Raw genomic sequence first — 26,006 nt, 5'->3', positions numbered from 1 at the left:
ATGTAGTCCACGTTTACATGTCTTTATATGGTGTCATTGGAAAATGTTCCAAATGTTTGCGTTTTAAGGCAACAAAAACATTCGTCGTGATGCAAATAAGAGGCCACAACAACACTTGTCTTTATAGGATTTCATTGAAAGGAGTGTCGTTTAGACGCACCCAACGATACTACTTATCGCTATTAATTCACGGTTGTATTATTTTCTTTGTGTGAATTAAAGGTTTGGTGCCGTTAGTTTATCCTCCAATGGCTGTGTTGTCAGTGGCTGTCTGTAAAGCAAGCTATTGATTTCCATTTTGACAGAATGCTGACGTTGCCAGACTAAGCAAGTCAGTCATGGATTAGCTATTGGACGGGAATCAATGGGCCCTTTTCTTACTTGGCAGCAGTATGTGCACATATGACGGACAAAACAAAAACCGGTGAAGTTTGCACATTTTGTAAATTGTAAAAAAAAAAACAAGCAGAATACAGTGATTTGCAAATCCTTTTCAACCTATATTCAATTGAACACACTGCAAAGACAAGATACTTAACATTTGAACTGGAACACAAGTATTAGCTCATTTGGACTTTGATGCCTGCAACACGTTGCAAAAAAGCTGGCACAAGTTGCAAAACAAGACTGAGAAAGTTGAGGAATACTCATCAAACATTTATTTGGAAAATTCCACAAGTGAACAGGCTAATTGAGAACAGGTGGGTGCAATGATTGGGTATGAAAGCAGCTTCCATGGAATGCTCAGTCATTCACAAACAAGGATGGTGCGAGGGTCACCACTTTGTGAAGAAATGCCTGAGCTAACTGTTTTAACATTTCTCAACCCGCTATTGCAAGGTACTTAGGGAGTTCATCATCTACGGTCCGTAATATCATCAAAAGGTTCAGAGAATCTAAAGAAATCATTGCACGCAAGCAGCCAGGCTGAAAACCAACATTGCATGCCCGTGATCTTCGATCCCTCAGGCAGTACTGCATCAAATACCGACACCAGTGTGTAAAGGATTTCACCACATGGACTAAATAATACTTCAGAAAACCACTGCAATAACTACAGTTAGTCGCTGCATCTGTCAGTGCAAGTTAAAACTCAACTATGAAAAGCGAAAGCCATTGATCAACAACACCCAGAAACACCGCTGGCTTTGCTGGGCCGAACCTTATCTAAGATGGACTGATGCAAAGTGAAAAAGTGTTCTGTGGTCTGACGAGTCCACATTTCAAATTGTTTTTGGAAACTGTAGACGTCGTATCCTCCGGAACAAAGAGGTAAAGAACCATCCGGATTGTAATAGGCGCAAAGTTCAAAAGCCAGCACCTGTGATGGTATGGATGTATATTGGTGCCCAAAGGCATGGGTAACTTACACATCTGTGAAGGCACCATTAATGCTGAAAGGTACATATAGGTTTTGGAGCAATTGGGGGTTGAATCACCAAAAATGATTCTCGCTGCTACCCACTGCTCCCCTCACCTCCCAGGGGGTGATCAAGGGTGATGGGTCAAATGCAGAGAATAAATTTGCTACACCTAGTGTGTGTGTGACAATCATTGGTACTTTAACCTAACATAATATATGTTGCCATCCAAGCAACGTTACCACAGACGCCCCTGCTTATTTCAGTAAGACGATGGATGCCAAGCCACATGTTACAACAGCGTGGCTTCATATTAAAAGAGTGCGCGTACTAGACTGGGCTGCCTGTAGTCCATTTTGAAGCCTAAAATACCACAACAGAGACCCCGGACTGTTGAACGAATTAAGTTGTACATCAAGCAAGAATGGTAAATAATTCCACCTGAAAAGCTTCAAAAATTGGTTTCCTCAGTTCCCAAACGTTTTATTGTTGTTAAAAGGAAAGGCCATGGTAAAATTGCCCCTGTGACAATTTTTTTGCGATGTGTTGCTGTCATTAAATTTTAAGTGAATGATTATTCACAAAATATAATCAAGTTTCTCAGTTCAAACATTAAACATCTTGTCTTTGCAGTCTATTCAATTGAAAAGGATTTGCAAATCATTGTACTCTCTTTTTATTTGCCAATTACACAATATGCCAACTTCACTGGTTTTGGGTTTTTGTAAAATGACAAAGGCATCCAGCTGAAGTCATGCTGTTCTGGGCGTTTTAAATACAGAACTGAGTCATTTAATTATGTAAAGCAAATTATGAAGGGCAAAATCAGATACAATTCACCACGCACAGCATTCATTTGATGACAGTCAGAATGAAAAACGTCACAAGAGGATTTTTAAGCTTGGCATAATCCTATTTCATCTATTTTGCATTGTTTTAAATTATTTTGAAGTACACCAGGTCGGTGCCTCTTATATTGCTTTGATTTGACATGGTATTACTCATCACCTGAGCCACTGACGATTTTTTTTTTTCAGTAATCTTTATACATTTTTGAAGAAGCCTTACTTTTTGAGGCATCCGTAAATGAAAACCACATTATTATTATTTTCTTTTTGTTCATTTTAATTGTGAGGTTTTGAGAATTCGACAGTGGTCCACGTACAAACAGATCATAAATAAGCTTTTAATCAATTGTCTTGATGACCATTGAAACATTATAATTGACAATTACTACAAGTATTTATATCACCTAATGTTTTTTTGTAGGTAATCTTCCAAAAACAATAAACATTTACTACAACTGCACACTAATCTTATATTTCATCGACCTCAAAAACTTATCAAGCTGTTTTCAGTATTAGAGCACTATATTTGTATTAGCATTTTCTTTCTTATAAAGATTAAATATACCGTATTTTTCGGAGTACAAGTCTCTCCGGAGTATAAGTCGCACCTGCCGAAAATGCATAATAAAGAAGGAAAAAAACATACATAAGTCGCATTTTTTGGGGAAATTTATTTTATAAAACCCAACACCAAAAATAGACATTTCAAAGGCAATTTAAAATAAATAAAGAATAGCAAACAACAGGCTGAATAAGTGTATGTTATCCATCCATCCATTTTCTACCGCTTATTATCTGTGTTGGCCATGCAATGAGGTGGCGACTTGTCCAGGGTGTACCCCGCCTTCCGCCCGATTGTAGCTGAAATAGGCGCCAGCGCCCCCCGCCACCCCAAAAGGGAATAAGCGGTAGAAAATGGATGGAAGTGTATGTTATATGAGGCATAAATAAGCAACTGAGAAGGTGCCTGGTATGTTAACCTAACATATTATGGTAAGAGTCATTCAAATAACTATAACATATAGAACATGCTATATGTTTACCAAACAATCTGTCACTCCTAATCCATAAATCCCATGAAATCTTATAAATCTAGTCTCTAACGTTAACAAGCTAAATCAGAGGTCACCAACGCAGTGCCCGCGGGCACCAGGTAGCCCGTAAGGACCAGATGAGTCGCCCGCTGGCCTGTTTAAAAATAGCTCAAATAGCAACACTTACCAGTGAGCTGCCTCAATTTTTTTTTTTTTTTTTTTTTATTTACTAGCAAGCTGGTCTCGCTTTGCTCGACATTTTTAATTCTAAGAGAGACAAAACTCAAATAGAATTTGAAAATATAAGAAAATATTTTAAAGACTTGGTCTTCACTTGTTTAAAAAAATGTATTTATTTTTTTACTTTGCTTCTTATAACTTTCAAGAAAACAATTTTAGAGAAAAAATACAACTTTAAAAATGATTTTAGGATTTTTAAACACATATACCTTTTTACCTTTTAAATTCCTTCCTCTTCTTTCCTGACAATTTAAATCAATGTTCAAGTTTTTTTTTTTATTGTAAAGAATAATAAATACTGTTTTATAAAATTTTTCCGTTTGGCTTCTGTTTTTTCTACGAAGAATATTTGTGAAATATTTCTTCAAACTTATGATTAAAATTTGAAAAAATTATTCTGGCAATCCAGAAAATCTTTAAAATCAAATTTAAATCTTATTTCAAAGTGGATTTTAACCTATTAAAACATGTCATAAAAATGATAAAATTAATCTTAATCAGGAACAATTACTGTTAGAGCCAAATACGCTTTTTTTTGTTAAACATGGACAAAATTTTGGACATCAATTATTAGCTGGCTGCACACATCTGAACTAGCTTCATTTATATTCGGCAACCAGTAGCGGTAATAGTATAGGACTTTACCGCTACTGGTTGCCGAATATAAATGAAGCTAGTTCAGATGTGTGCAGCCAGCTAATAATTGATGTCCAAAATTGTGTCCATGTTTAACAAAAATATTTAATATCATAAAGTCACATTTATATAATACACTTTGTACAAAAACAGAAAATAGACGGGAGCAAACAAACACTAGCCTGGCACAGTCAAAAACTGTTGCGCCTCTACTCAGCAACACCTGAGCAAGATCCTGACTCCTCCCTAAATAGCCAGGCACTTGGCCTTGGAGCCAACCCCTTTAGTGACGTCATCAATTTGACACACAGAAAGCGTATTTGGCTCTAACAATTACTAATGAAGTTCCATAAAAAAAAATGTTTTAATTTTTTCAAAAAGATTCGAATTAGCTATTTTTTCTCTTCATTTTTTTCTGCAGAATTTTGAATTTTAAAGAGTCAAAATTGAAGTTTCAAATTTTAATTTGCATTTTTTTCGTGTTTTCTCCTCTTTTAAACCGTTCAATTAAGTGTTTTTTTCATCATTTATTCTCAACAAAAAACCTTCCGTAAAAGGAAAAAAATATATGTACGACGGAATGACAGACAGAAATACCCATTTTTTATATATATAGATTTATTTATTAAAGGTAAATTGAGCAAATTGGCTATTTCTGGCAATTTATTTAATTGTGTCTGAAACTGGTAGCCCTTCACATTAATCAGTACCCAAGAAGTAGGTCTTGGTTTCAAAAAGGTTGGTGAGCCCTGAGCTAAATTATATTTATATTTTACGGTAATGTGTTAATAATTTCACACATAAGTCGCTACTGAGTATAAGTCGCACCCCTGGCCAAACTATGAAAAAAACTGCGACTTATAGTCCCAAAAATACGGTACACATTGGTATATGTTATTTCACTACACCTAGTGTGTGTGTGACTATCAGTGGTACTTTAAAGTCCACAATATATGTTGCTGAACTGAATCTATAAATTTTGGTGACAACTACTGCATGCAAATGTTGTCGGAGTACACACAGTGGCATGTGGAGACCCTAAAATATTTCTCTATTCTGTCTCTCTCTCTTTAGGACACAAAAAATAACAGCACACATGACTTGTCACGTAGCCCGCAAAGCCTCAGTGATACCGGCTACTCCTCGGACGGAATCTCCAGCTCCCACAGTGAAATCACTGGTCTAATTCAAGAGGAAGAGATGAAACTGAGTGAGAGGGGAATCAGCGAGCGGGGCTCCCCACCAAGCCCGTCGGAAATCACAAAGCTGGAAAGCTCCATGAGGCCTTTGCTGGAAAAAAGCCTCTCCGAAGAGAAAGCAGACAGAAGGGGAAGGAAGCACAGGGATCGAGACTTGGATGACAGAGGGAAGCAACGCCCACGCTCACTGTCAATCCCACCTGATGCGTATGACTCAGACGAGGAACTTGAGGACATATTGGAAGAAGAGGAGGATGGGGGGGATTGGGACAGCAAACGGAAGGAAGGGAAGGACGAGAAGAAGGAAAAGAAAAAGAAGGAAAAGGACATGGAGCCCACTGAGATGACGGATGAAGAGTTCATGAGGAGACAGATTATGGAGATGAGTGCTGACGAAGAAAATGATGAGGAGGAAGACGATGAGGAGGAAGATGAAGGATACGGCTACGAGAGAAAGAAAAGCCATCACAAGCACACTCTATCCGACACTGCGAAAGAGAAGCGACGCTTACAGCATCACTCCAGCAGTTTCGAGGAGGAAACAAAAAGTTCTGCTGATGTATACAAGAGCTCAGTGGAAGAGGGTGAGGAAGACCTGATGGCTTCACAGGGTGGTCTGAGACGCTTTAAAACTATTGAACTAAACAACACAAATAGCTACAGTCGAGACATAGAGCTCAGCAGTGAAAACGACTTGAGCCTTGATCGAGAACCTGAACTAGAAATGGAAAGTTTGACTGGCTCCCCAGAAGAGCGCTCTCGGGGTGACTACTCTTCCACTCTGCCTCCTACTTCATCCTCGTATGGCTCAGGACAGTCTCCCACATCCATCTCATCAATGGAGGAAGACAGTGACAGTAGCCCCAGCAGGAGACAAAGGCTGGAAGAAGCCAAGCAACAAAGAAAAGCAAGGCATCGATCCCATGGTCCTCTCCTTCCTACGATTGAAGACTCATCAGAAGAGGATGAACTGAGAGAGGAGGAGGAACTTCTAAGAGAACAGGAGAAGATGAGGGAGGTGGAACAACAACGAATTAGGAGCACAGCACGCAAGACGAAGCGGGATAAAGAGGAGCTGCGTGCTCAAAGGCGTAGAGAGAGGTCTAAGACACCGCCTAGTAACCTTTCACCTATTGAAGATGCTTCTCCAACAGAGGAGCTGAGGCAAGCTGCAGAAATGGAAGAACTTCATCGCTCTTCTGCCTCTGAATACTCGCCTCAGAGCTTAGATTCAGAAGCTGAGGGATACGAGTCGAAACTTTACAAGTCAGGTAGTGAGTACAACCTTCCCAATTTCATGTCTCTTTATTCACCGATCGAGAAATCTTCAACCACGATGACAATAGCGCCATCGTCGACTTCTAAACCATTAAAGAGTGCCGAGGAGGTTTATGAGGAGATGATGAGGAAAGCAGAGCTACTTCAAAATCAACAGAAACAACAGCAGCAGCAGCAAGTCAGACATGGGCAGTACTATGAAGAAGACATAAATGGAGAAGGCTATGATGACGAGGATGAGTATGAACAAGATCAAACAGGATATGATAATGAAGCAGCTGAGACAGAAACTGATATTTACAAAGAGATTCGACAAACCTCTCAGAACATCACAAAGATGCAGCAGGCCACTGATGAACAAGTAGAGCTCGAGATTGAGAGCTCATACCAAAACAAACAATTTCTTGACACAGGCTCAGCCTTTGCCAAGTTACTTGAGCAAAGCAATGCCCTCCTGACTCCAGGAACTAGTCCCACCCAGATTGCTGCTCCTGTTTCCTTTGCTGAAACTGGAGGACGCATCCCAGACGTTCAGGTAACGCAGCACTTTGCTGCAAAGGATAGTCACAAAGACAGATTTAAAAGCCAAACTGGTAAAAATGGGATCACACCAACAGCAGCTGCGACTACAATTGCAGCTTACGGAGTCTATGCTAGAGATGCTACAACTATTTCTCAAACTAGTACCAGCCACACTATGACGTCAACCCAATCTGCTATGTATGGCCGACACACAGGGAGTCCTGCCACATCTTCAGCTACAGTCTCAAGTGTGTGCAGCAAAATTGCAGAGATTACCCAAGCCTACAGTCAAAGAGAAGTCATTACCAAAAGAGTAGGGGACACACGGGGTGCCCAAGTTCGAGAAAGCTCAACATCTGCTACAGAGAGAAATATTGAGCCACGCTCCCCTAAGTATACAACTTATTACAGGAGTACCAGCCCTCCTCTTTCTCCATCTCCACCGCCACAAAGTCCGACCCGTTCCCCGTCCAGGAGGGCTACAGCTGAGTTCTCCACGCAAACTTTCAATTCAACGCTACGAATGGAGGCTGGAAGTTCTGGGCCTACATCTCCAGTGATGGCTCAGGGAACCCAAACATCACATAGATCTGTTTCCCCGCGGCTCTACCGGCAGCAATCTTCTCAAGATGCACCATACTCACCGCCTGCAAGTTCAGCTCGGCCAATGACGGTCAACACGGCTACATCTCCTCTGTCTTCACCCACACGTTTTAGCCGTCAATCAACATTTGAGTCTTATTCACCCTGTGGTAGTCCTCCAGATACACCACCTTACCAACATTCTCCTACACGCAGCTTCTACAGAACCCAAAGAATAGAAAAAGTCAATGTCGGAACAAGTATGGTCACCACAGGCAGTATTTATACGAGAGGATCTGTTTCTATGGATAATATCTCTCTATGCCGAATATCTACAGTCCCTGGCACTTCTAGGGTAGAGCAGGGCCATATGATCCAAGGTGGAAGTGTTGTGGACCTGAGAACAGTTGCCAAATCAACTCCAATGATCATGACCGATCAAGGAATGGATCTCACCTCTCTAGCCACTGAATGTAGAAAATACCATGGTGGTTCAGAGGGGAGCCGACATTCTACAATTGTACAGCCCCTAATTATGAACCTTAATGCCCAGGAGAGCATCACGCCAACCACAGTGAGTGTAACAGTGGCAGCATCCATGTTCATGAGCCAACCCAAACAGCCAATGGTCTATGGCGATCCCTATCTAAATCGTGTAGACTTAGGTCAGGGCATAGGTTCAGCTGTGTGTTTTTCCCAAAACAAACCTCCATTATCACCCCCAACTGACCCATCAATACCAAAAATTGATGCTAAACTTGAAGATCTTAGTTTTCAACAGAAAGAACTCCAAAAACAACAGGAGAAGTTGCAGATGCAACAAGAGTTTCTTGAGCAGCAGTTGCAGCAGCATCACCAGATGCAACATCAACCGCAACAGGTGTCTGTTTTAGCCAGGTATAACCTTTCTGGCCAGGTCTCACCCTTGCTGAAAAAAGACTTGCTGGTGAGCCAGACAAGCAACGCATCAGCTGTTGTCAGTGCGGTATCGCCAGTCATCAACCCTGATTTGTATGGAACTGGGCCCATAGAGTTTAAAGGCAAGGCCAGTCCTCCTGGTGGTATTACAGGAGGGAGATCGCCACATAGTATGGTAGTGCAGATGGATACAGGGCCAGAACAGGCCAGGGCAGTGACTCAGCTCATTCAAGTGGAAGAAGGGCAGGATGCTGTAGATCTCACAGGAGGCCAGATTAAACCTGACCAACCAGCTTGCTGTGACGTTTACCGACTTCCATTTGGTGGAAGCTGTGTTGGTGGTTCTGAGAAAGAGGGCATACGGCCTCCTTCCGCACCACCTCTGTCCTATGATTCTGACCAAGAAAGACAACCTTTAAGGTACCATGAGTATCCATTGGATGGCCGCAAGTCTTACACATTGCCTTATCCCGGTAGGCTTCAACCTTCAATGTCTGATACAAATATAGCTGAGGCGGGGCTACAAACCTACCATTCTAAACTAGAACCACACCTTCAAGGATCAGGAGACCTTGCAATGGATGCAAATGTGGTAAAGCATGGCTATGGCGGATATATTGGAATGCAATATGGCTCCTACACAGATTTGCGACATGGAGGAGAAATTTCTGCACCTACATTGCCAATACGGAGATATAATTCCCTGTCAAACATTAATTCTGACTATGGCTACTCTGCTCGTGATATTGCCAATTTTCAGGAAGCTAATTTGGCTCAGTATAGTGCCACAACTGCCAGAGAGATCAGCCGAATGTGTGCTGCACTTAATTCCATTGATCGGTATGGAAGCAATCCAGACTTGATGCAGTTTGGCAGTTTGGGAAGAGGAACCATGACACAAACCTCAAGATTGTCAGCTGGTCTTGGATTAAGACAAAATCTGATGTTTGGATTGGATGGAAAGCCATTATCCCACAACCAAGCACTTACCAACCTCATCAATGCCAGACAGGCCAGTCTCAGAGCGTTGTACCCAGCTGCCATTAGATCCTCTGATGGGATGATCTACTCCACTATCCAGACACCTATTGCCTCTACCCTACCCATTACAACCCAGCCTGCTTCTGTTCTTCGCCCACTACTCAGAGGGGTTTACAGGCCTTATCCATCTCCCAACATGACAGCTGTGCCCCTCTCTAGTCTGACCAGATTACCAATGAGTCCTAGAATGTCTTTATCTGGACAAACTCCAATCCGTTACCCTGGACCAGGTCTTCTCCCAATGACAACCACTGCCACTATAGCTGCTGCAATAACAACCTCAACACCAGCGAGTGCCCCAGTACCTGTTCCTATGACAGCTACGCCCTCAACAGTCCAAGATGAACCAGTTTACCTTGGTAAGGGCGCTAATGTAACCTCTTCCTCAGCGGAGGTCACCTCAGTGCCAGGAGTAAATGCGATCCCGACTGACCCGCAGCCGCAACCGTTAAACATGTCCCAAGCCCACCTGAACAGTCAACAACAGCAAAAAGCAACAACCTCTCAGAGTTATAAACCAGTAAGCCCTCCTGCTTCAAGTGATTTACCAGTTCAAGGAGGACTACCGCCTTTCCCCCCACCAGGTGCTATCCACAAAGAGGGTGAAACTGAAACAGAAAGGTTACATCGACAGCAGGAGCAGCTCCTGCAGATGGAGAGGGAGCGCGTAGAGCTGGAGAAACTCCGGCAATTGCGCCTACAGGAAGAGTTGGAACGGGAAAGGATGGAGCTGAAATTTCACCGGGAGAAGGAGCAGATTCTCGTGCAGCGAGAATTGCATGAGCTGCAAAACATCAAAGAACAGGTATAAGGACTAACTGTTTATCTGGTTCATACCAGGTTTTTATTTCAGGGCTATGTTTGGTGTCTTTCCTAATATATATTTAAGCTATAAAAGTTGTAAAATACATGGTTTTTGACAGTGCTGAATCATAAAACCATATGATTGTAAGAAAAACAGTCAATGTAGCTCTTTTTTAGGTGAGAACCTGATGAAACATAATTTTGAAAAAAAACCAATAATCCTTTATTCTCAAAAACACATTGTTTATACAAGTTGTCCACATGATGGTTTTCACCATCTAGAAAAAGAAACAATTTAAATACCGATTGTTGGTCTGAATTTTTATTAAAAAAAAGTAGGAGTGGGCAAATTAATGCGTTAATTATGAGTTAACTCATCAATCTATTAACGCCGACAGTTATTTTATCGCACATTTGCGTATGTTGTTTACATGCTTTTATTTTGTTAACGCCTTTTCTTAACAAGATGGCGTCGCCCGGCGTCGAGGGGCTCTTGGTAAAGATGGAACATTTGGCAAAAATACCGGACAATTCTGCAAATTTCATGGCTGGCTTACAGCGTGGTCACTCCGGGATCACTTACGACCGCCAGACAATTCTGGATGTGGATAGATCGGGCCGTTTTGGACTGAATGAGGCGTGCTTGCTAGACCGGCTAGCTAGCATGGGAATACTTTGCCGGCTACATCCAGCGGCCTGTGAAGCAGCGGAGTATATGTGTTGTCTGTCTATTTATGAATAATGCAGACCAGGAGTGTTGGCTGAGTTCTTAACGTTTACTTTCAGAGCGTGCATATCACAACATACAAGATGCCGTCATGGCGACACAACCTATACCGGGCTACCGCACATGCTCGTCACTCCTGTTGCATGCTGGGTAGGGTAGTTCTTTTATTCCCTGGCTCATAACATCACAATATAGTACCATGTATATGGGTTCAGTTTATCAAATCACCAAGCAAACAATCGGAAAATTCCCATCATATCAATTCCTAGATATGGTCATAATTATTGTAAGTGCACTACGCAGAATAAACACAACATTATTAATATTGCTACTACGGATAATTTGATCAAAAATTCCCTAAAACAGCCCACTACCTATAATATAGGTTTTTTAAACATAAGATCTCTGATAAAAAAAAATGTTTCTGCTGTTACCTCAGAAATTGCCTGTTCAGATGTTATGATTGTGGCTCAGAGATTTGTATGTAGATTATATTTATTTTCCATAACAAACAGGATAACTTAAATACCCTGGCAGTGGCAATAAGCTTAAATGTTTGTATTTACATTTTTTGAGTTGATTTTCATAAAATATGCTATTTAACTGCTACTGTTTAACAAGGACTGATTTAAATTGTGTTTGCACAACAAATGTTTTGGCGCTTTTGTTCATGTGGGAGAATATTCCAATAAAGGTGCACTACACACTACTTTTGAATTCATTATTGGGCTTTGCGTATACAATGCAGTTAATCGCGATTAATCAGAGAAATAGTGCGATTAACTTCGATTAAAACTTTTAATCGTTGCCCAGCCCTAAAAAAAAGATGACATTGTAAATGTGTAAACATGCCTAATCTAAGAATCGTTCCCTCCGCTATTATGAACGTGTTTCAAGATTTAACTGAAGAGCTAACATAATGATTGTCTTCTTTTTTTAATAGAACAAGCAGTTGAAAATCTTTCAAGTTTACTCTGTTCAACAGGTGTGGAAGCTTTGCTTGATGCTAATAAAACATGCAATCAAGAAAATGTTACTGCATCCCATAGCCTACTGTAGCAGCAAAAGTCCCCCACCCACGCTCTTTTATTTGCAACAGCCTATCATTAATGCAAAGAAATATTGAAATGTTTTCTTCTGGGCATTACATGACTGGCACGAGCAACCGATGCTGTCCATTGTGTGGTACTTGCATTTTTATTTTTTAGCAATACATTGTAATTTGGCTTTTTTTTCCAAGCCTTCCAAGAATAACTCCATGACACATGCTTTTTCAGGACGCTGGTGATTTTTTCATTTACATCTCTAAGCAGATATGTTGAATTCTCAGCATCATTGACTGCTTCTCCTCTCACCCCCTCTCGCGACTTTCATTCCACAGTCTCATTCCTACTAGGCTCATTGATCTGTTTAGTCAAATCTGCAAATCTTTCTGTTTCTGCATTGTAGGTTCTACAACAGCAGCAACAAGAACGAGAGAAGCAGCTTGTGGTCCAAAGGGAGCAGCTGGCTCAACAGAAGTCCCAGCTAGACCAGATCCAGTCCTTGCAGCAGCAGCTCCAGCAGCAGCTTGAAGAACAGAAGCGGCAGAAAACTGCTGCGGTCCAGAACATACAGGTAAGTTGCCAGCATACAGAAGGAGTCAGGGTGAATACTGCATCAAATAATAGAACAATTGCTATCCTCCCCTGCAGATGGATGTGAACGGGCATCCTTACACTGACCCTCAAATTGGATCCCGCTCCCTGCCGAACTCCTCCTCAGAGATGTGTCTGAGAATTCATGATGAGCATGTTGAGACCAGAAGCAACATTAGGAAACACAGCTCCATGACCAGGCTGAGCAGAGATAGCTTGGACGGAGAAGGCGTAGCCTTCCATGTCTCCCCACGCAGGAATGTGGACAGTTGCGTGCAAACGGATGATGAAGATGGGGAGGAGAGGTAGAGACGTGTTTATTGAGTGTGTTTGAGGTGTTTTCTTGTTTATGCTAGTCCTTCCAAAAACAGGTGGTTTAGTAACCTTTGTGTTGATTTGTAATTTGAAAGCAAAGCACTTGCAATGCTGATCTATGCAGTATGTTATTAATAATTAATAGACAAGTGCTTACAGACAGAATACAAATGTCTTGTATTGGAGTTTTAAAAGCTCAAACGAAATGATTCACACTAAGACCTGCTGTCTGGGTAAATACAGTAACTCATCCATCCATCCATCTTCTTCCGCTTATCCGAGGTCGGGTCGCGGGGGCAGCAGTCTAAGAAGGAAGCCCAGACTTCCCTCTCCCCAGCCACTTCGTCCAGCTCTTCCCAGGGAATCCCGAGGCGTTCCCAAGCCAGCCGGGAGACATAGTCTTCCCAACGTGTCCTGGGTCTTCCCCGTGGCTTCCTACCAGTTGGACGGGCCCTTAACACCTCCCTAGGGAGGCGTTCGGGTGGCATCCTGACCAGATGCCCGAACCACCCCATCTGGCTCCTCTCGATGTGGAGAAGCAACAGCTTTACTTTGAGCCCCTCACCCTATCTCTAAAGGAGAGCCCCGCCACACGGCGGAGGAAACTAATTTCAGCCGCTTGTACCCGTGATCTTGTCCTTTCGGTCATGACCCAAAGCTCATGACCATAGGTGAGGATGGGAACGTAGATCGAGCGGTAAATTGAGAGCTTTGCCTTCCGGCTCAGCTCCTTCTTCACCACAACAGATTGATATAACGTCCACATTACTGAAGACGCCGCACCGATCCGCCTGTCGATCTCACGATCCACTCTTCCCTCACTCGTGAACAAGACTCCTAGGTACTTGAACTCCTCCACTTGGGGAAGGGTCTCCTCCCCAACCCGGAGGTGGCACTCCACTCTTTTCCGGGCGAGAACCATGGACTCGGACTTGGAGGTGCTGATGCTCATTCCGGTCGCTTCACACTCGGCTGCGAACCGATCCAGAGAGAGCTGAAGATCCCGGCCAGATGAAGCCATCAGGACCACATCTGCAAAAAGCAGAGACCTAATCCCGCGGCCACCAAACCGGAACCCCTCAACGCCTTGACTGCGCCTAGAAATTCTGTCCATTAAAGTTATGAACAGAATCGATGACAAAGGGCAGCCTTGGCGGAGTCCAACCCTCACTGGAAACGTGTCCGACTTACTACCAACAATGCGTACCAAGCTCTGACACTGATCAATATGAGCTACACTTATTATCACTTCTCAATATCTGTGAATTACAATTTCAACATGATGATACTAATACTGTGTTTTGAATCATGTTTTAAAAATGAACTATAATGAATTATAATCAGGCAGGAATTAAAATTGCTTCATTCTTCTCTCCGTCACAAGGTACATGATGCGTCATCGAACAAGGAGGCGTGGTCGTAGCGTAGACTGCTCAGTTCAGACGGATGACGATGAGGACAAAGCTGAAACTGAACAGCCAGTGCGCCGACGACGTTCTCGCTATTCTCGACATTCTGAATCCAGCGCCACTGGCAGTGGTACTGGCACATCCACGACAGGCACCGATTCCAAAACCAATGCACCCAAGATGGTATCCTCCAGTATAGCCGTCCAAACCATGAGAGAAATGTCTTGCCAGACCGAAGTAGAACACCTTGGCAGGGTCTCCCCTGCCATCCATGTGACATTACCAGACCCAAATAAAGTAGAGATTGTGCATTACATATCAGGGCCTGAAAGAACCACAAAGGGACAGTCATTAGCATGCCAGACTGAACCAGAAGCCCAGTCCCAAGGTGTTGTCACTCCCCAGCTCAGCATACCAACCACAGTAAGCCCATATTCTTCGTCCAACAGCTGCGGAACCCAGCAACCCGCTTCTGCCGACATTTCCATACAGCAGCGCCCGCAGCAGCATATCACAGCAAATGCAGCAAAGTTTGAGCGCCGGCGTCCTGACCCACTTGATATTAACTACCAGCCTCACAACCACCTACACAATGAGTCGATCTCCAGCATCATCCGACAGCAGCAGACCATTCCTAAATCTCCGCAGGTCCTCTACTCTCCTGTCTCTCCGGTGTCCCCGCATCGCTTGTTGGAGAATTCTCTATCCAGTGAACGGCTGAACAAGGCTCATGTAACACCGCAGCAGAAGTCGTACACCGCTGAGTCCCCGCAGCGTCATCCATCCGTGCCCAGACCAATGAAGAACACACAGAGGTCTATGTCAGACCCTAAATCTCTTAGTCCCACTGCCGATGAGCACACCAAGGCTAGGCTGTCCCTGTATCAACAACAAGCCCTCCAGAACCAGGTAAAGTCACTCATATAATAGGAACAATGAAAAACATTAAGAGAGAAATGGATTAAGGACGTGTTCAAGACAATTTAAGTACAGATGTGATACTGGAATTAACTATAAGCATACAGTGATATACACTTTTTAACTTTAGTGGTTACACCCTCACACTTCCAGTTCTCATTGTAACTTCAGGTCTTCTACAGTATCATTAAAGGCTTACTGAAACCCACTACTAGCGACTACGCAATTTTAAATTTCGCGCAAATTATCCTGCTGAAAACGTCGCGGTATGATGATGACGCGTGACGTCACGGATTGTAGTGGACATTTTGTTCCAGCACCGATCCCAGCAATAAGTAGTCTGCTTTGATCGTATAATTACACAGTATTCTGGACATCTGTGTTGCTGAATCTTTTGCAATTTGTTCAATTAATAATGGAGACGTCAAAGAAGAAAGATGTAGGTGGGAAGCGGTGTATTGCAGCAACACAAACACAGCCGGTGTTTCCTTGTTTACATTCCCGAAAGATGACGATGAGGCTTTACTATGGAACAGAGCGGTCAAGGAAAAATGGTTCCCTACCACATGTCAACCAGCAGGTTTCGGTGAGAAAATGTAGGTAATAAGTCGGCTCTTACCATAGACATGAGCGGAGAGCTTGCGTCATTCCTCCTGCAGCTGCGGACTATCTTGTCTCCTCCCACCGCCCGCCCCCGACCGTCCGATGCTTACACTGTGGAGGAGGGGAGAAAAAAAAAATCTCAGCCCAGCTGCCTTTGCCTCGTCGACAAACGTGGCTTCTCTCTGAGACACTGGCGGTCACCACACCCATGGCCAGATCCCTCCGACTTTCAGGTTGTACAGGTACGACCATATAATCTCACTAAAACGCTAGTAACACAATAAGAAGATTAGGGATTTTCCCGAATTATCTTAGTAAATGTGTCTAATAATATCTGAATCGCTCCCACTGCCCTCGTCTTTTTTTCTTTTTTTTTTTCTTGTAGTCCTTCACTCTCACTTTCCTCATCCACGAATCTTTCATCCTCGCTCAAATTAATGGGGAAATCAATCGCTTTCTCGGTCCGAATCGCTCTCGCTGCTGGTGGCCATGAGAGGATGTGAGGAGCTCCACAACCAGTGACGTCACGCGCACATTGTCTGCTACATCCGGTACAGGCAAGGCTTTCATCCTCGCTCAAATTAATGGGGAAATTGTCGCTTTCTCGTTCCAAATCGGTCTCGCTGCTGGTGGCCATGAGAGGATGTGAGGAGCTCCACAACCAGTGACGTCACGCACACATTGTCTGCTACTTCCGGTACAGGCAAGGCTTTTTTTATTAGCGACCGAAAGTTGTGAACTTTATCCTCGATGTTCTCTACTAAATCCTTTCAGCAAAAATATGGCAATATCGCGAAACGATCAAGTATGACACATAGAATGGACCTGCTATCCCCGTTTAAATAAGAACATCTCATTTCAGTAGGCCTTTAAGTTTGTTGGAGAGAAAAATAATTTAAACGTATTACTGAGAATAAACGTGAGAATATAAGCCTCGAGCTCTGTCTCAGCATAGAAAGTAATTGAGGCGCTGGGAATGGATGTATGCCGTATTCTTGACTTTTTGTTTCACCTTATGAAGCTTAATCACAAACATATTTCACTGCAGCAAGTCAAACATTGTTATAATGGCTATTAGGGAAAAGACAATTTATACAAGAAAGTAGTCTTCATAACCTTATTATTCTTCAGAGAAGCGAGCAAAGCAAAGAAACTAGAGTTGTATCTCTGAAAGGTGACCAACGCACAGGATGAGGTTCTGAAATCAACTCACAAAGTGATACAATCAGCATGATAATATCGATAAAGCAGCAATCAATTTAAAACTGCCGGGAGACGTTAAACAGATTAGGCGGTATCTTAAATGACTAAATAGGAAAAAAAAGGAGTCTGGTTGGAATCACTATGGTTGAAGTAATTTCTTTAAGAAAAATGTAAACAGTACATTTCGGCATTCAAGATTAATATTTTAGATTGAATTGCCCTATTTATTTTAGAGATTATAATTGAAATAACCAAAATCCCTTCAAATCAGCAGCAACTTGTAAAAATGCAGTGGTGTGATGACTAGGAATGGGTGTTGTTGACATATTAGCTGATACAAGTGCCGGATCTATACTGATACGTGACCCGTACTTAAAACGGAAAACATACAAATTTTGCCAAAGAACAAATGTTTTTATTTTCACGGAATTTTGTGACATACAAGTTTAACAGAATTTTTATCTAAATACTATGAGGTTAATGAAACTATAACTCCTCAAAGGTTAAAGGCCTACTGAAACCCACAACTACCAACCACACAGTCTGATAGTTTATATATCAATGATGAAATATTAACATTGCAACACATGCCAATACGGCCTTTTTAGTTTACCAAATTGCAATTTTAAATTTCCCCCGAGGTATCCTGTTGAAAACGTCACGGAATGATGACGCTTATGTTGACGCGTGCTTGTGACGTTATTGGTTGGAGCGGACATTTCAGCCCAGCACCACACACGGCTAAAAGTCGTCTCTTTTCATCGCATAATAACACAGTATTTCGGACATCTGTGTTGCTGAATCTTTTGCAATGTGTTCGATTAATAATGGAGACGTCAAAGAAGAATGCTGTTGGTGGAAAGCGGTGGATTGCAACTGCCTTTAGCAACTGAAACACAGCCGGTGTTTCTTTGTTTGTTGTGAAGCTTTAACACAGAGCGGTCAAGCGAACATGTTTCTCTACCACATGTCAACCAATTGTGATATTAAGTCGGCTCTTACCGGAGACTTCAGTGGATTTTGCGACCTCCTCCTGCAGCTGTCAAAAAGGCAGCTGTGATCTTGGCTCCTCCATTGGCTTCTCTCAGAGACACTGGCGGTCACCGCAGCCCTTGCGGAATGATGACGCGTACGCGTGACGTCACGGACTATCAGGAAATATTAGCAGCTGCAACACTAGCGGCTAAAAGTTGTCTGCTTTAATCGCATAATTACACAGTATTTTGGACATCTGTGTTGCTGAATCTTTTGCAATTTGTTCATTCAATAATGGAGACTATAAAGAACAATGCTGTTGGTGGAAAGCGGTGGATTGCAGCTGTCTTCAGCACCGAGACACAGCCGGTGTTTCTTTGTTTGTTGTGAAGCAGAGCGGTCAAGCGAACATGTTTTCTCTACGTCAACCAGCATGTTTTTGGATGGGGAAATTGTGATATATATATATCTTACCGGAGACATCAGTGGATTATTCGTCGTCCTGCAGCAGCTGTCAAAAAAAGGCAGCTGTGAGCTTGGCTCCTCGGAATTTCTCTGAGACACTGCATATTCACCGCAGCCATCCGACCTCGAGGTATGTCTTTACAATCTTTGAAATCTCACTAAAACACTATTAAAACAATAAGCAGATAAGGGATCTTCCAGAATTATCCTAGTAAATGTGTCTAATTACATCTGAAACGCTCACACTGTTTTTTGTTTTTTTTCCTAGTCCTTCAGTATCAATATCCTAATTCACAAATCTTTCAACCTCGCTCAAATTAATGGGGAAATTGTCGCTTTCTCGGTCCGAATTGCTCTTACTGCTGGTGGCTCCCATTATAAACAATGTGAATATGTGTGGAGCCCTGCAACTCGTGACGTCACGCGCACGGTAGAGGCAGGGCTTTTCTATTAGCGCCCAAAAGTCGATGTTCTCTACTAAATCTTTTCAGAAAAAATATGGCAATATCGCGAAATGATCAAGTATGACACATAGGATGGACCTGCTATTCCTGTTTAAATAAGAAAATCTCATTTCAGTAGGCCTTTAATACAATTATAACTTACGTATTGCATTTAATAACACTAACTAAAGTCAACACATTGTCATAATCATCACAGCATGACCAACAGCAATAAAGCACACAGAGAATGTGCAGAAATATTTGCTAGATTTTGAAGTATAATCTTTTATTTTTTCCTATATTCAAACACAGTGTTACTGTTCAAACTGTGTAATGTTACAGTGGCCAAAATTACTACATGTTTGTTAAATACAACCTCTCTGTTGTTTTTAATGAATACTTGGGCTTATTCCGCCACTGTATTTAAATTTTGGTCATTATAGTGGTACTTGAAGAGACAATTTTTTTCCAAGGTGGTACTTGTGAAAAAAAGTTTGAGAACTACTGGTGTAGAGTTAAGAACTTTGGTTTAGAGGACCAACTGGAGCATCTAAGTTGATGGTCCTAACTTAGAACAAATGTAATTTTAATGACAGATAGTAGGCAAACATCTTTAAAGTGTTAACGTCACACATTACTGCTTGATTGAAGTACTACATGCCAATTATTGCTAACTTGAAGTTCTTTTGTGTATGTCTTCTAACACACCCCCCCTGTTTTTTTGTTGTCTTTGTCTTCTTGTCTATTTACCTTTCTCGTGTCCTTGAATGCATGTCTTCTCCTTATATTTATTTCACAATCTTTTTCTTGTTTCGAGTGTCCCTCCTTCCTGTTGATGTGATATTATTTCCTCTTCCAATTATAATTTGCCCAACCACTATTACCCACATTCCTTTGTCACTCCACTTTTCTGTCTCCTTTGACAAATTAATTTCTGTTCACCCCAACTCTCAACTACTTGGTATTTGGTATTTTGCTTTCATATTATTTTTCATTCCTCATAATTTTCAATCCTAACATATTTAACTTTCACACCATTCTTCACTATAATCATGGTCTTCTACCTACCATCTTAATGATTACACCCGTTATTCTTCCTTGCATGCTTTGTTGTTCTTGTCTTCCCTGTATTCTACTGCTCTTCTACCCCCACCCTCTCTCTCTCATTCTCCAGCTGGCAGCCCTTCAGCAGAGCTCGCTGCTCCGTAAGGTAAAGAGAACCCTGCCAAGTCCTCCACCAGAAGAAACATCATCAGTTCATCTGCCCATGATGACGCCTGCCCTCCAACAGGTCTACCTGCCATCCGTGCCCAGCCTCAAGCCCAGCTCCAGGTCTGGCCTTGCCGCCAAAGCCAGCCTTCTCAAAGACCTCACCCATGAGCTTAAGGCTGTAGAGCAAGAATCAACCAAACTGAGAAAACAGCAAGCTGAACTGGAGGAAGAGGAGAAAGAGATTGATGCTAAGCTGAGATACCTTGAGTTGGGTATCCACCAAAGGAAAGAGACACTGGTCAAGGAGAGGGAGAGAAGGGATATTGCTTATTTGCGGTGTATGGGGGACACTCGGGACTATATGTCTGATAGTGAATTAAATAACCTTCGTTTAGCAGCAGCAGCTGCATCACATGAGGCCAATGGACTGCTAACAAGACCAAGTACGGCTCCGATGAGCCAGTTTAGCAACGATCTGAACACAGCAGCGCAGTACCCACCAACATCGTCTTTCCTCTCCTCTCAATACCCCCAGAGCCAACCCGCAGCCCCCACTCAATCAAGTTTGCCCTACCAAGCTTCAACATTCAACCAGCCTCCATATCCAACGGTGTCTCAGTCCCAGGCACTGCCACAGCCAACTCCCCTCCAAAGCCATGTTCACCCTTCAGGACCATCATACCAATCTCAAACTTACTCTTCCCATACCTATCCCCAAACTCAACCGCCATACCCTCAAACAGACATAGGATTGCCAGCTGCACCGCAACCTCAACCCCAACCAGGGCACACAGGTTTTGGACCTGCACCACCTGGTCAGCCCCCGTACCCCACCCACAGCTCACCTTATCCAAGTGCTGTGTCCTCTTACCCCAGCCAGAGTACCCCTTACCCTGGGCAACCCCAAACAGATATTTTGACAGTGCATCAAGGAAGACCCAGGCAGACGTCACTGGCTGATTTGGAGCATAAAATGCCAACCAATTACGAGACAATCAGCAATCCTACAGTTGTGGTTACCACCACGGCACAAGACAGTACTTATTCCAGTTCAGCCCCCTCATATGGTCAGTACAGTGGTACTACAACCATGGCCAACTATGGAACCTATAGCTCAGCACCAGTGTCCAGCAGTTATGGTGGGTTTTCTACAGTTCCACCTAATACTTATGGACAGTATACTTCAACCCCAGTTAGTTCTTATGGGCCATATACCACAACCACTGCTAATGCATATTCCTACACAACGACAACAGCCAGCTCATATGGACAGTTTACAGCAACAGTTTCCAATGCCTATGGACATGCTGTGGATAGTCCATCAACCTACAGTACAGCAGAAGGGATGTATGGGGCACCTGGCTTAGAACAAAACATCCCAAGGAACTACATGATGATTGATGATGTAAGTGAGCTGACGGCAAAAAACGGGCTGGGCACGACAACAGTGGACATGATGCATCATGGCAGCACGGGGCGTTATCCTGGCGACACCCACGTCCACAGCAGCACCATTGGCAGCACGACGCGTGGGGGAACTGGCAGCTCCATATACGGCAGGGCACCCGAGGAGGAAGCAGCGATGCAGGAAGAATTGTACGACCACCATGGCAGGGGTAAGAGCAGCTACAGGCACGGACCTCTAGGGGGCAGCAGCAGCGTGAGCACTAGCTTGGGTGGGGGATCCTCCTATTACTATGACTACGAAGACAAACACGGCAGCTTCCGATCCGGGGTGCAAAAATCTTCATCCCCACGAAGCCTTCTGGCTCCTGCTGTCATGTCTACCAAACGCAGCAAGCACAGAAAACTGGGCAGTATGGAGCAGAAAATCTCCAAATTCTCCCCCATTGAGGAGGCTCGGGACGTGGAAGCAGATCTGGCCTCCTATTCTTCATCAGCTGGTGGGGGTTACGCCTCAGCCCACATTCGAGGACGTCAGCTGATAGAGGACTACGGCTTCAAGAAGAATACTTACGACACCGGAAGTGGCACCACACATAGTAGTCGACACTATGGCTCATTGGGAGAGGAGGATGATCGTATTTACTACACTTCCACCGGCCGCTCCCGCTCTACCGGCTATGGCATGGACAAGATCTCAGCCAAAGAATACTCTGGGTACCGCAGCAGATCCTACGAGAGGGATGACCGCTCCTATCGATCTGGCTACAGCCGGGGGCACCACCCAACCAGGCAGTACTCTGAAGAGGAGAGCCCACTCAGTCCCCTGGGGAGATTCATGGGCTCCGGGCGATCATCAAGCTTAGGTCCCGACCCATACGACAGTCGCAGCAGTAGATACCATTACTATTATGGCCAATACGGTTCCAGTCACTCTCTGCCAGATGTGCAAGACCACATTCGAGACCTACCCCGGACCCATGTCTACAAGTCGGATGATACATACTTAATAGACGATTATCATTGTGCTGTGTCAGACAGTGAAGGTAATTGTGGGAGCTGAATGCCCACAGTTTCACTATCTACTACTGCCCCCACCGTTTATCTAAATGTCCCCCACCCACCCAGTGGATAGGCTTAGGAAAGAGAAGAAAAAAAAGGCAGAACTAGCTGTTGCATGCCAATGTTTTCTTCTTCCTGAGAGTCACTTGGAGCTCTCATTTCAGTGGACTGCTGTCTGTCTGTCTGCCTGCCTGTCCGTCCCTCCGCCTGTCCGTCTGGTCATCTGTTTGTCCAGTACTCGCATGGTTCTGCGGCGTGGTCGTTCTCTTCGTTCGCACCACTCTGATTCCCTTGGAAGGTCTTCTTTGCACGTCACCAATGCAAATTATTTTACAGGGTGTTATCGTTATCTGTGTTTTTTGCATTGATGTTTTATACATGTTATCATTTCTGAATTCTGGCTGCACTGCAAAACAGTCTTATCACTTTTGAAGGTTAACTGCATCCATTATAGATGGCAGGCTTACTTTTAGCCACACGATATGCTTGGAGCCTTTACGTAACGAATTCAAATCGTTTTTTAGGGATGTTACCGAACATGATTGGCTTTAGCCTTGGCAATGAAAATATAGTTTCCATATTGTTTCATTGCAGACATTTTTTGCAGTGTTTATTTGATCTAGTTAGTCTTGTAATGTGAAAGTGATGTAAATTGTACTATGCATGGATGTACCACTTTTATTTTGATTTTCTGTGTCTTCTTCTTTGGCATGGGTGGTGGTCTTCCTTCTTTTTCTCAGCCTGCATGCCGCTGTCTCCAGACGACATGGAGATTGACTGTGATCTGCTCTCGGTTTCCAAAGCCTACCATCTGGGCCAGGAAGAGACAGACTGGTTTGAGAAGCCACGCTCCAGTTCTCGGCACTACGGCAGCAGCCACTCATCCGGAAGAAGTCGCCATGGTGTTAAACACACCTATCATGATTATGACGAACCTCCTGAGGAGGACCTGTGGCCTCAGGAGGAGTATGGCCATGGAGGACGACACACTTCGTCTCGTGACCATCGGCACCATGGAAGCACTAGTCGACACGCATCCTCATCACGCCATTCAGATGAACCGAGGTCTTCCCGGTCATCTAAGAGCCACCCTAAAGACACATCTATACGCCAAGACCCTTCGGGGAGGTCTTCATCATCAGGAAGACGTGGAGATTCAAGGTCCGGAGGTTACCACTCGTCAGACTACTCTCGGGATCCATCTGGGCACCATCATAGCCAGAGATCCTCTCGGCAAGGGGATCCACATCGCTCCTCACGCAGCAAGTCTCAGCAACAAGTGGACATGCAGGGCCAAGCAGCAGGTATGTTTTTCTTTTTAAATAGCCCCAGATTTGCATCAAAATCGACCTTCCAACCTCTCCAAATGGTGTTCAAATTAGTACAGCGCTTTTGCAAAGCACATCACACATTTAGGGGCGGCGATGAAACTAAAGCTGACGTTTTCCTGCAGACGTAAAACACTGTTGCAATAATATTGAACACAGATCCTTATAATAATAATAATAATGGATTAGATTTATATCGCGCTTTTCTATTGTTAGATACTCAAAGCGCTCACATAGAAGTGGGATCCCATCATTCATTCACACCTGGTGGTGGTAAGCTACATCAGTAGCCACAGCTGCCCTGGGGTAGACTGACGGAAGCGTGGCTGCCAGTTTGCGCCTACGGCCCCTCCGACCACCACCAATCATTCATTCATCATTCATTCAGCAGTGTGAGCGGCACCGGGGGCAAAGGGTGAAGTGTCCTGCCCAAGGACACAACGGCAGCGATTTTTTGGATGTCAATAGGTGGGAAGCGAACCTGCAACTTTCAGGTTTCTGGCACGGCCGCTCTACCCACTACGCCAGGGGTCTCCATTACGTCGATCACGAGCTATCAGTCGACCGCGGGGGGTGTGTCAGTCGATCTCCAGCCAGGCTTTTAAAAAAAATAGACCTAAAAATGAGTGATCATCAATCTTCACCAAGACGTCACTTAAATGACATTCACGGTACCGGAGGGTCTTGTGAGATGACGCTGGCTACTGCAAGATCATTATTATGAAAATATGACCGAGAGGAAGGCGAGAAACACTTTTTATTTCAACAGGTAGGAATTAAAGTTTATTCCAAAAATGAAAGCAGAAATTTACAAAATATTTACGTGCCGAAGACATGGGTAGCTAGGGAAAAGCTTCAAGAGGAACTTACGTAGCTTGCAAGTTTGATTGATTGATTGATTGAAACTTTTATTAGTAGATTGCACAGTACAGTACATGTTCCGTACAATTGACCACTAAATTGTAACACCAAAATAAGTTCTTCAACTTGTTTGAGTTGGGGTCCATGTTAATCAATTAATGGTAGCTATCAACATTAGAGATGCCGGATAATATCGGCCGGTAAATGCTTTAAGGCAGGGGTGCCCATTACGTCGATCGCGAGCTATCAGTCGACCGCGGGGGGTGTGTCAGTCGATCTCCAGCCAGGCTTTTAAAAAAATAGACCTAAAAATGAGTGATCATCAATCTTCACCAAGACGTCACTTAAATGACATTCACGGTACCGGAGGGTCTTGTGAGATGACGCTGGCTGCTGCAAGATCATTATTATGAAAATATGACCGAGAGGAAGGCGAGAAACACTTTTTATTTCAACAGACTCTCGCGCCGTACCTTCCGTCAAAACTCTAAAGGCCGACTGCACGTTTCCTATCTTCACAATAAAAGCCCTGCTTCATGCTGCCTGCGCTAACTAAATACAGAGTCTCGGAAAACTGGCGTGCACAAGCGATCCCTCAGAAAGCTGGCGTGCACATCACTTGTGCACGCCAGCTTTCCGAGATTCTTATTTTGTTAGCGCAGGCAGCATGAAGCAGGGCTTTTATTGTGAAGATAGGAAATGTGCAGTCGGCCTTTAGAGTTTTGACGGAAGGGACAGCGCGAAAGTCTGTTGAAATAAAAAGTGTTTCTCGCCTTCCTCTCTGTCATTTTTTCATAATAATGAACTGGCAGCAGCCGGCGTCATCTCACAAGATCCTCGGGTGCCGTGAATGTCAATCAAGCAAGCTACGGAATTTGCCGCCAATGTTTTTCTTGTAAAGTGTATGGAAGCTGGATGAATTAGATGCCAAAAACCAACCACTTCCATGTGGTATTGTACAGAAAGGACAACTTTTTTTCT

At 43.5% G+C, this 26,006-nt stretch overlaps 1 protein-coding gene and 1 long non-coding RNA gene across 8 annotated transcripts in view; one reads left to right on the top strand and one right to left on the bottom strand.

Moving 5' to 3' along the window:
- The window catches only part of LOC133555232 (uncharacterized), a 238,561-nt gene that overhangs the window by 164,038 nt on the left and 48,517 nt on the right, over window positions 1-26,006 (bottom strand). The gene's annotated exons all lie outside the window — the stretch shown is intronic.
- Window positions 1-26,006, top strand: part of bsna (bassoon presynaptic cytomatrix protein a) — a 295,215-nt gene that overhangs the window by 239,107 nt on the left and 30,102 nt on the right. The window contains exons 5-12 of one of the 5 annotated variants that reach the window (XM_061904832.1): window positions 5,194-10,464; window positions 12,134-12,175; window positions 12,640-12,807; window positions 12,885-13,132; window positions 14,527-15,460; window positions 20,333-20,368; window positions 20,450-22,820; window positions 23,640-24,140. In XM_061904832.1, coding sequence (XP_061760816.1) covers window positions 5,194-10,464; window positions 12,134-12,175; window positions 12,640-12,807; window positions 12,885-13,132; window positions 14,527-15,460; window positions 20,333-20,368; window positions 20,450-22,820; window positions 23,640-24,140 — 9,571 coding nt within the window. Of the gene's footprint in view, window positions 1-5,193; window positions 10,465-12,133; window positions 12,176-12,639; window positions 12,808-12,884; window positions 13,133-14,526; window positions 15,461-20,332; window positions 22,821-23,576; window positions 24,141-26,006 lie in introns of all 5 variants that reach the window. The other 4 variants (XM_061904835.1, XM_061904833.1, XM_061904830.1 and 1 more) reach the window with 4 other exon arrangements.

Source organism: Nerophis ophidion, linkage group LG06, assembly GCF_033978795.1.
Source record: "Nerophis ophidion isolate RoL-2023_Sa linkage group LG06, RoL_Noph_v1.0, whole genome shotgun sequence".
NCBI lineage: Eukaryota > Metazoa > Chordata > Actinopteri > Syngnathiformes > Syngnathidae > Nerophis > Nerophis ophidion.
Note: the sequence above shows the minus strand (reverse complement) of the source record. Positions and strands in the feature narration are given on the sequence as shown.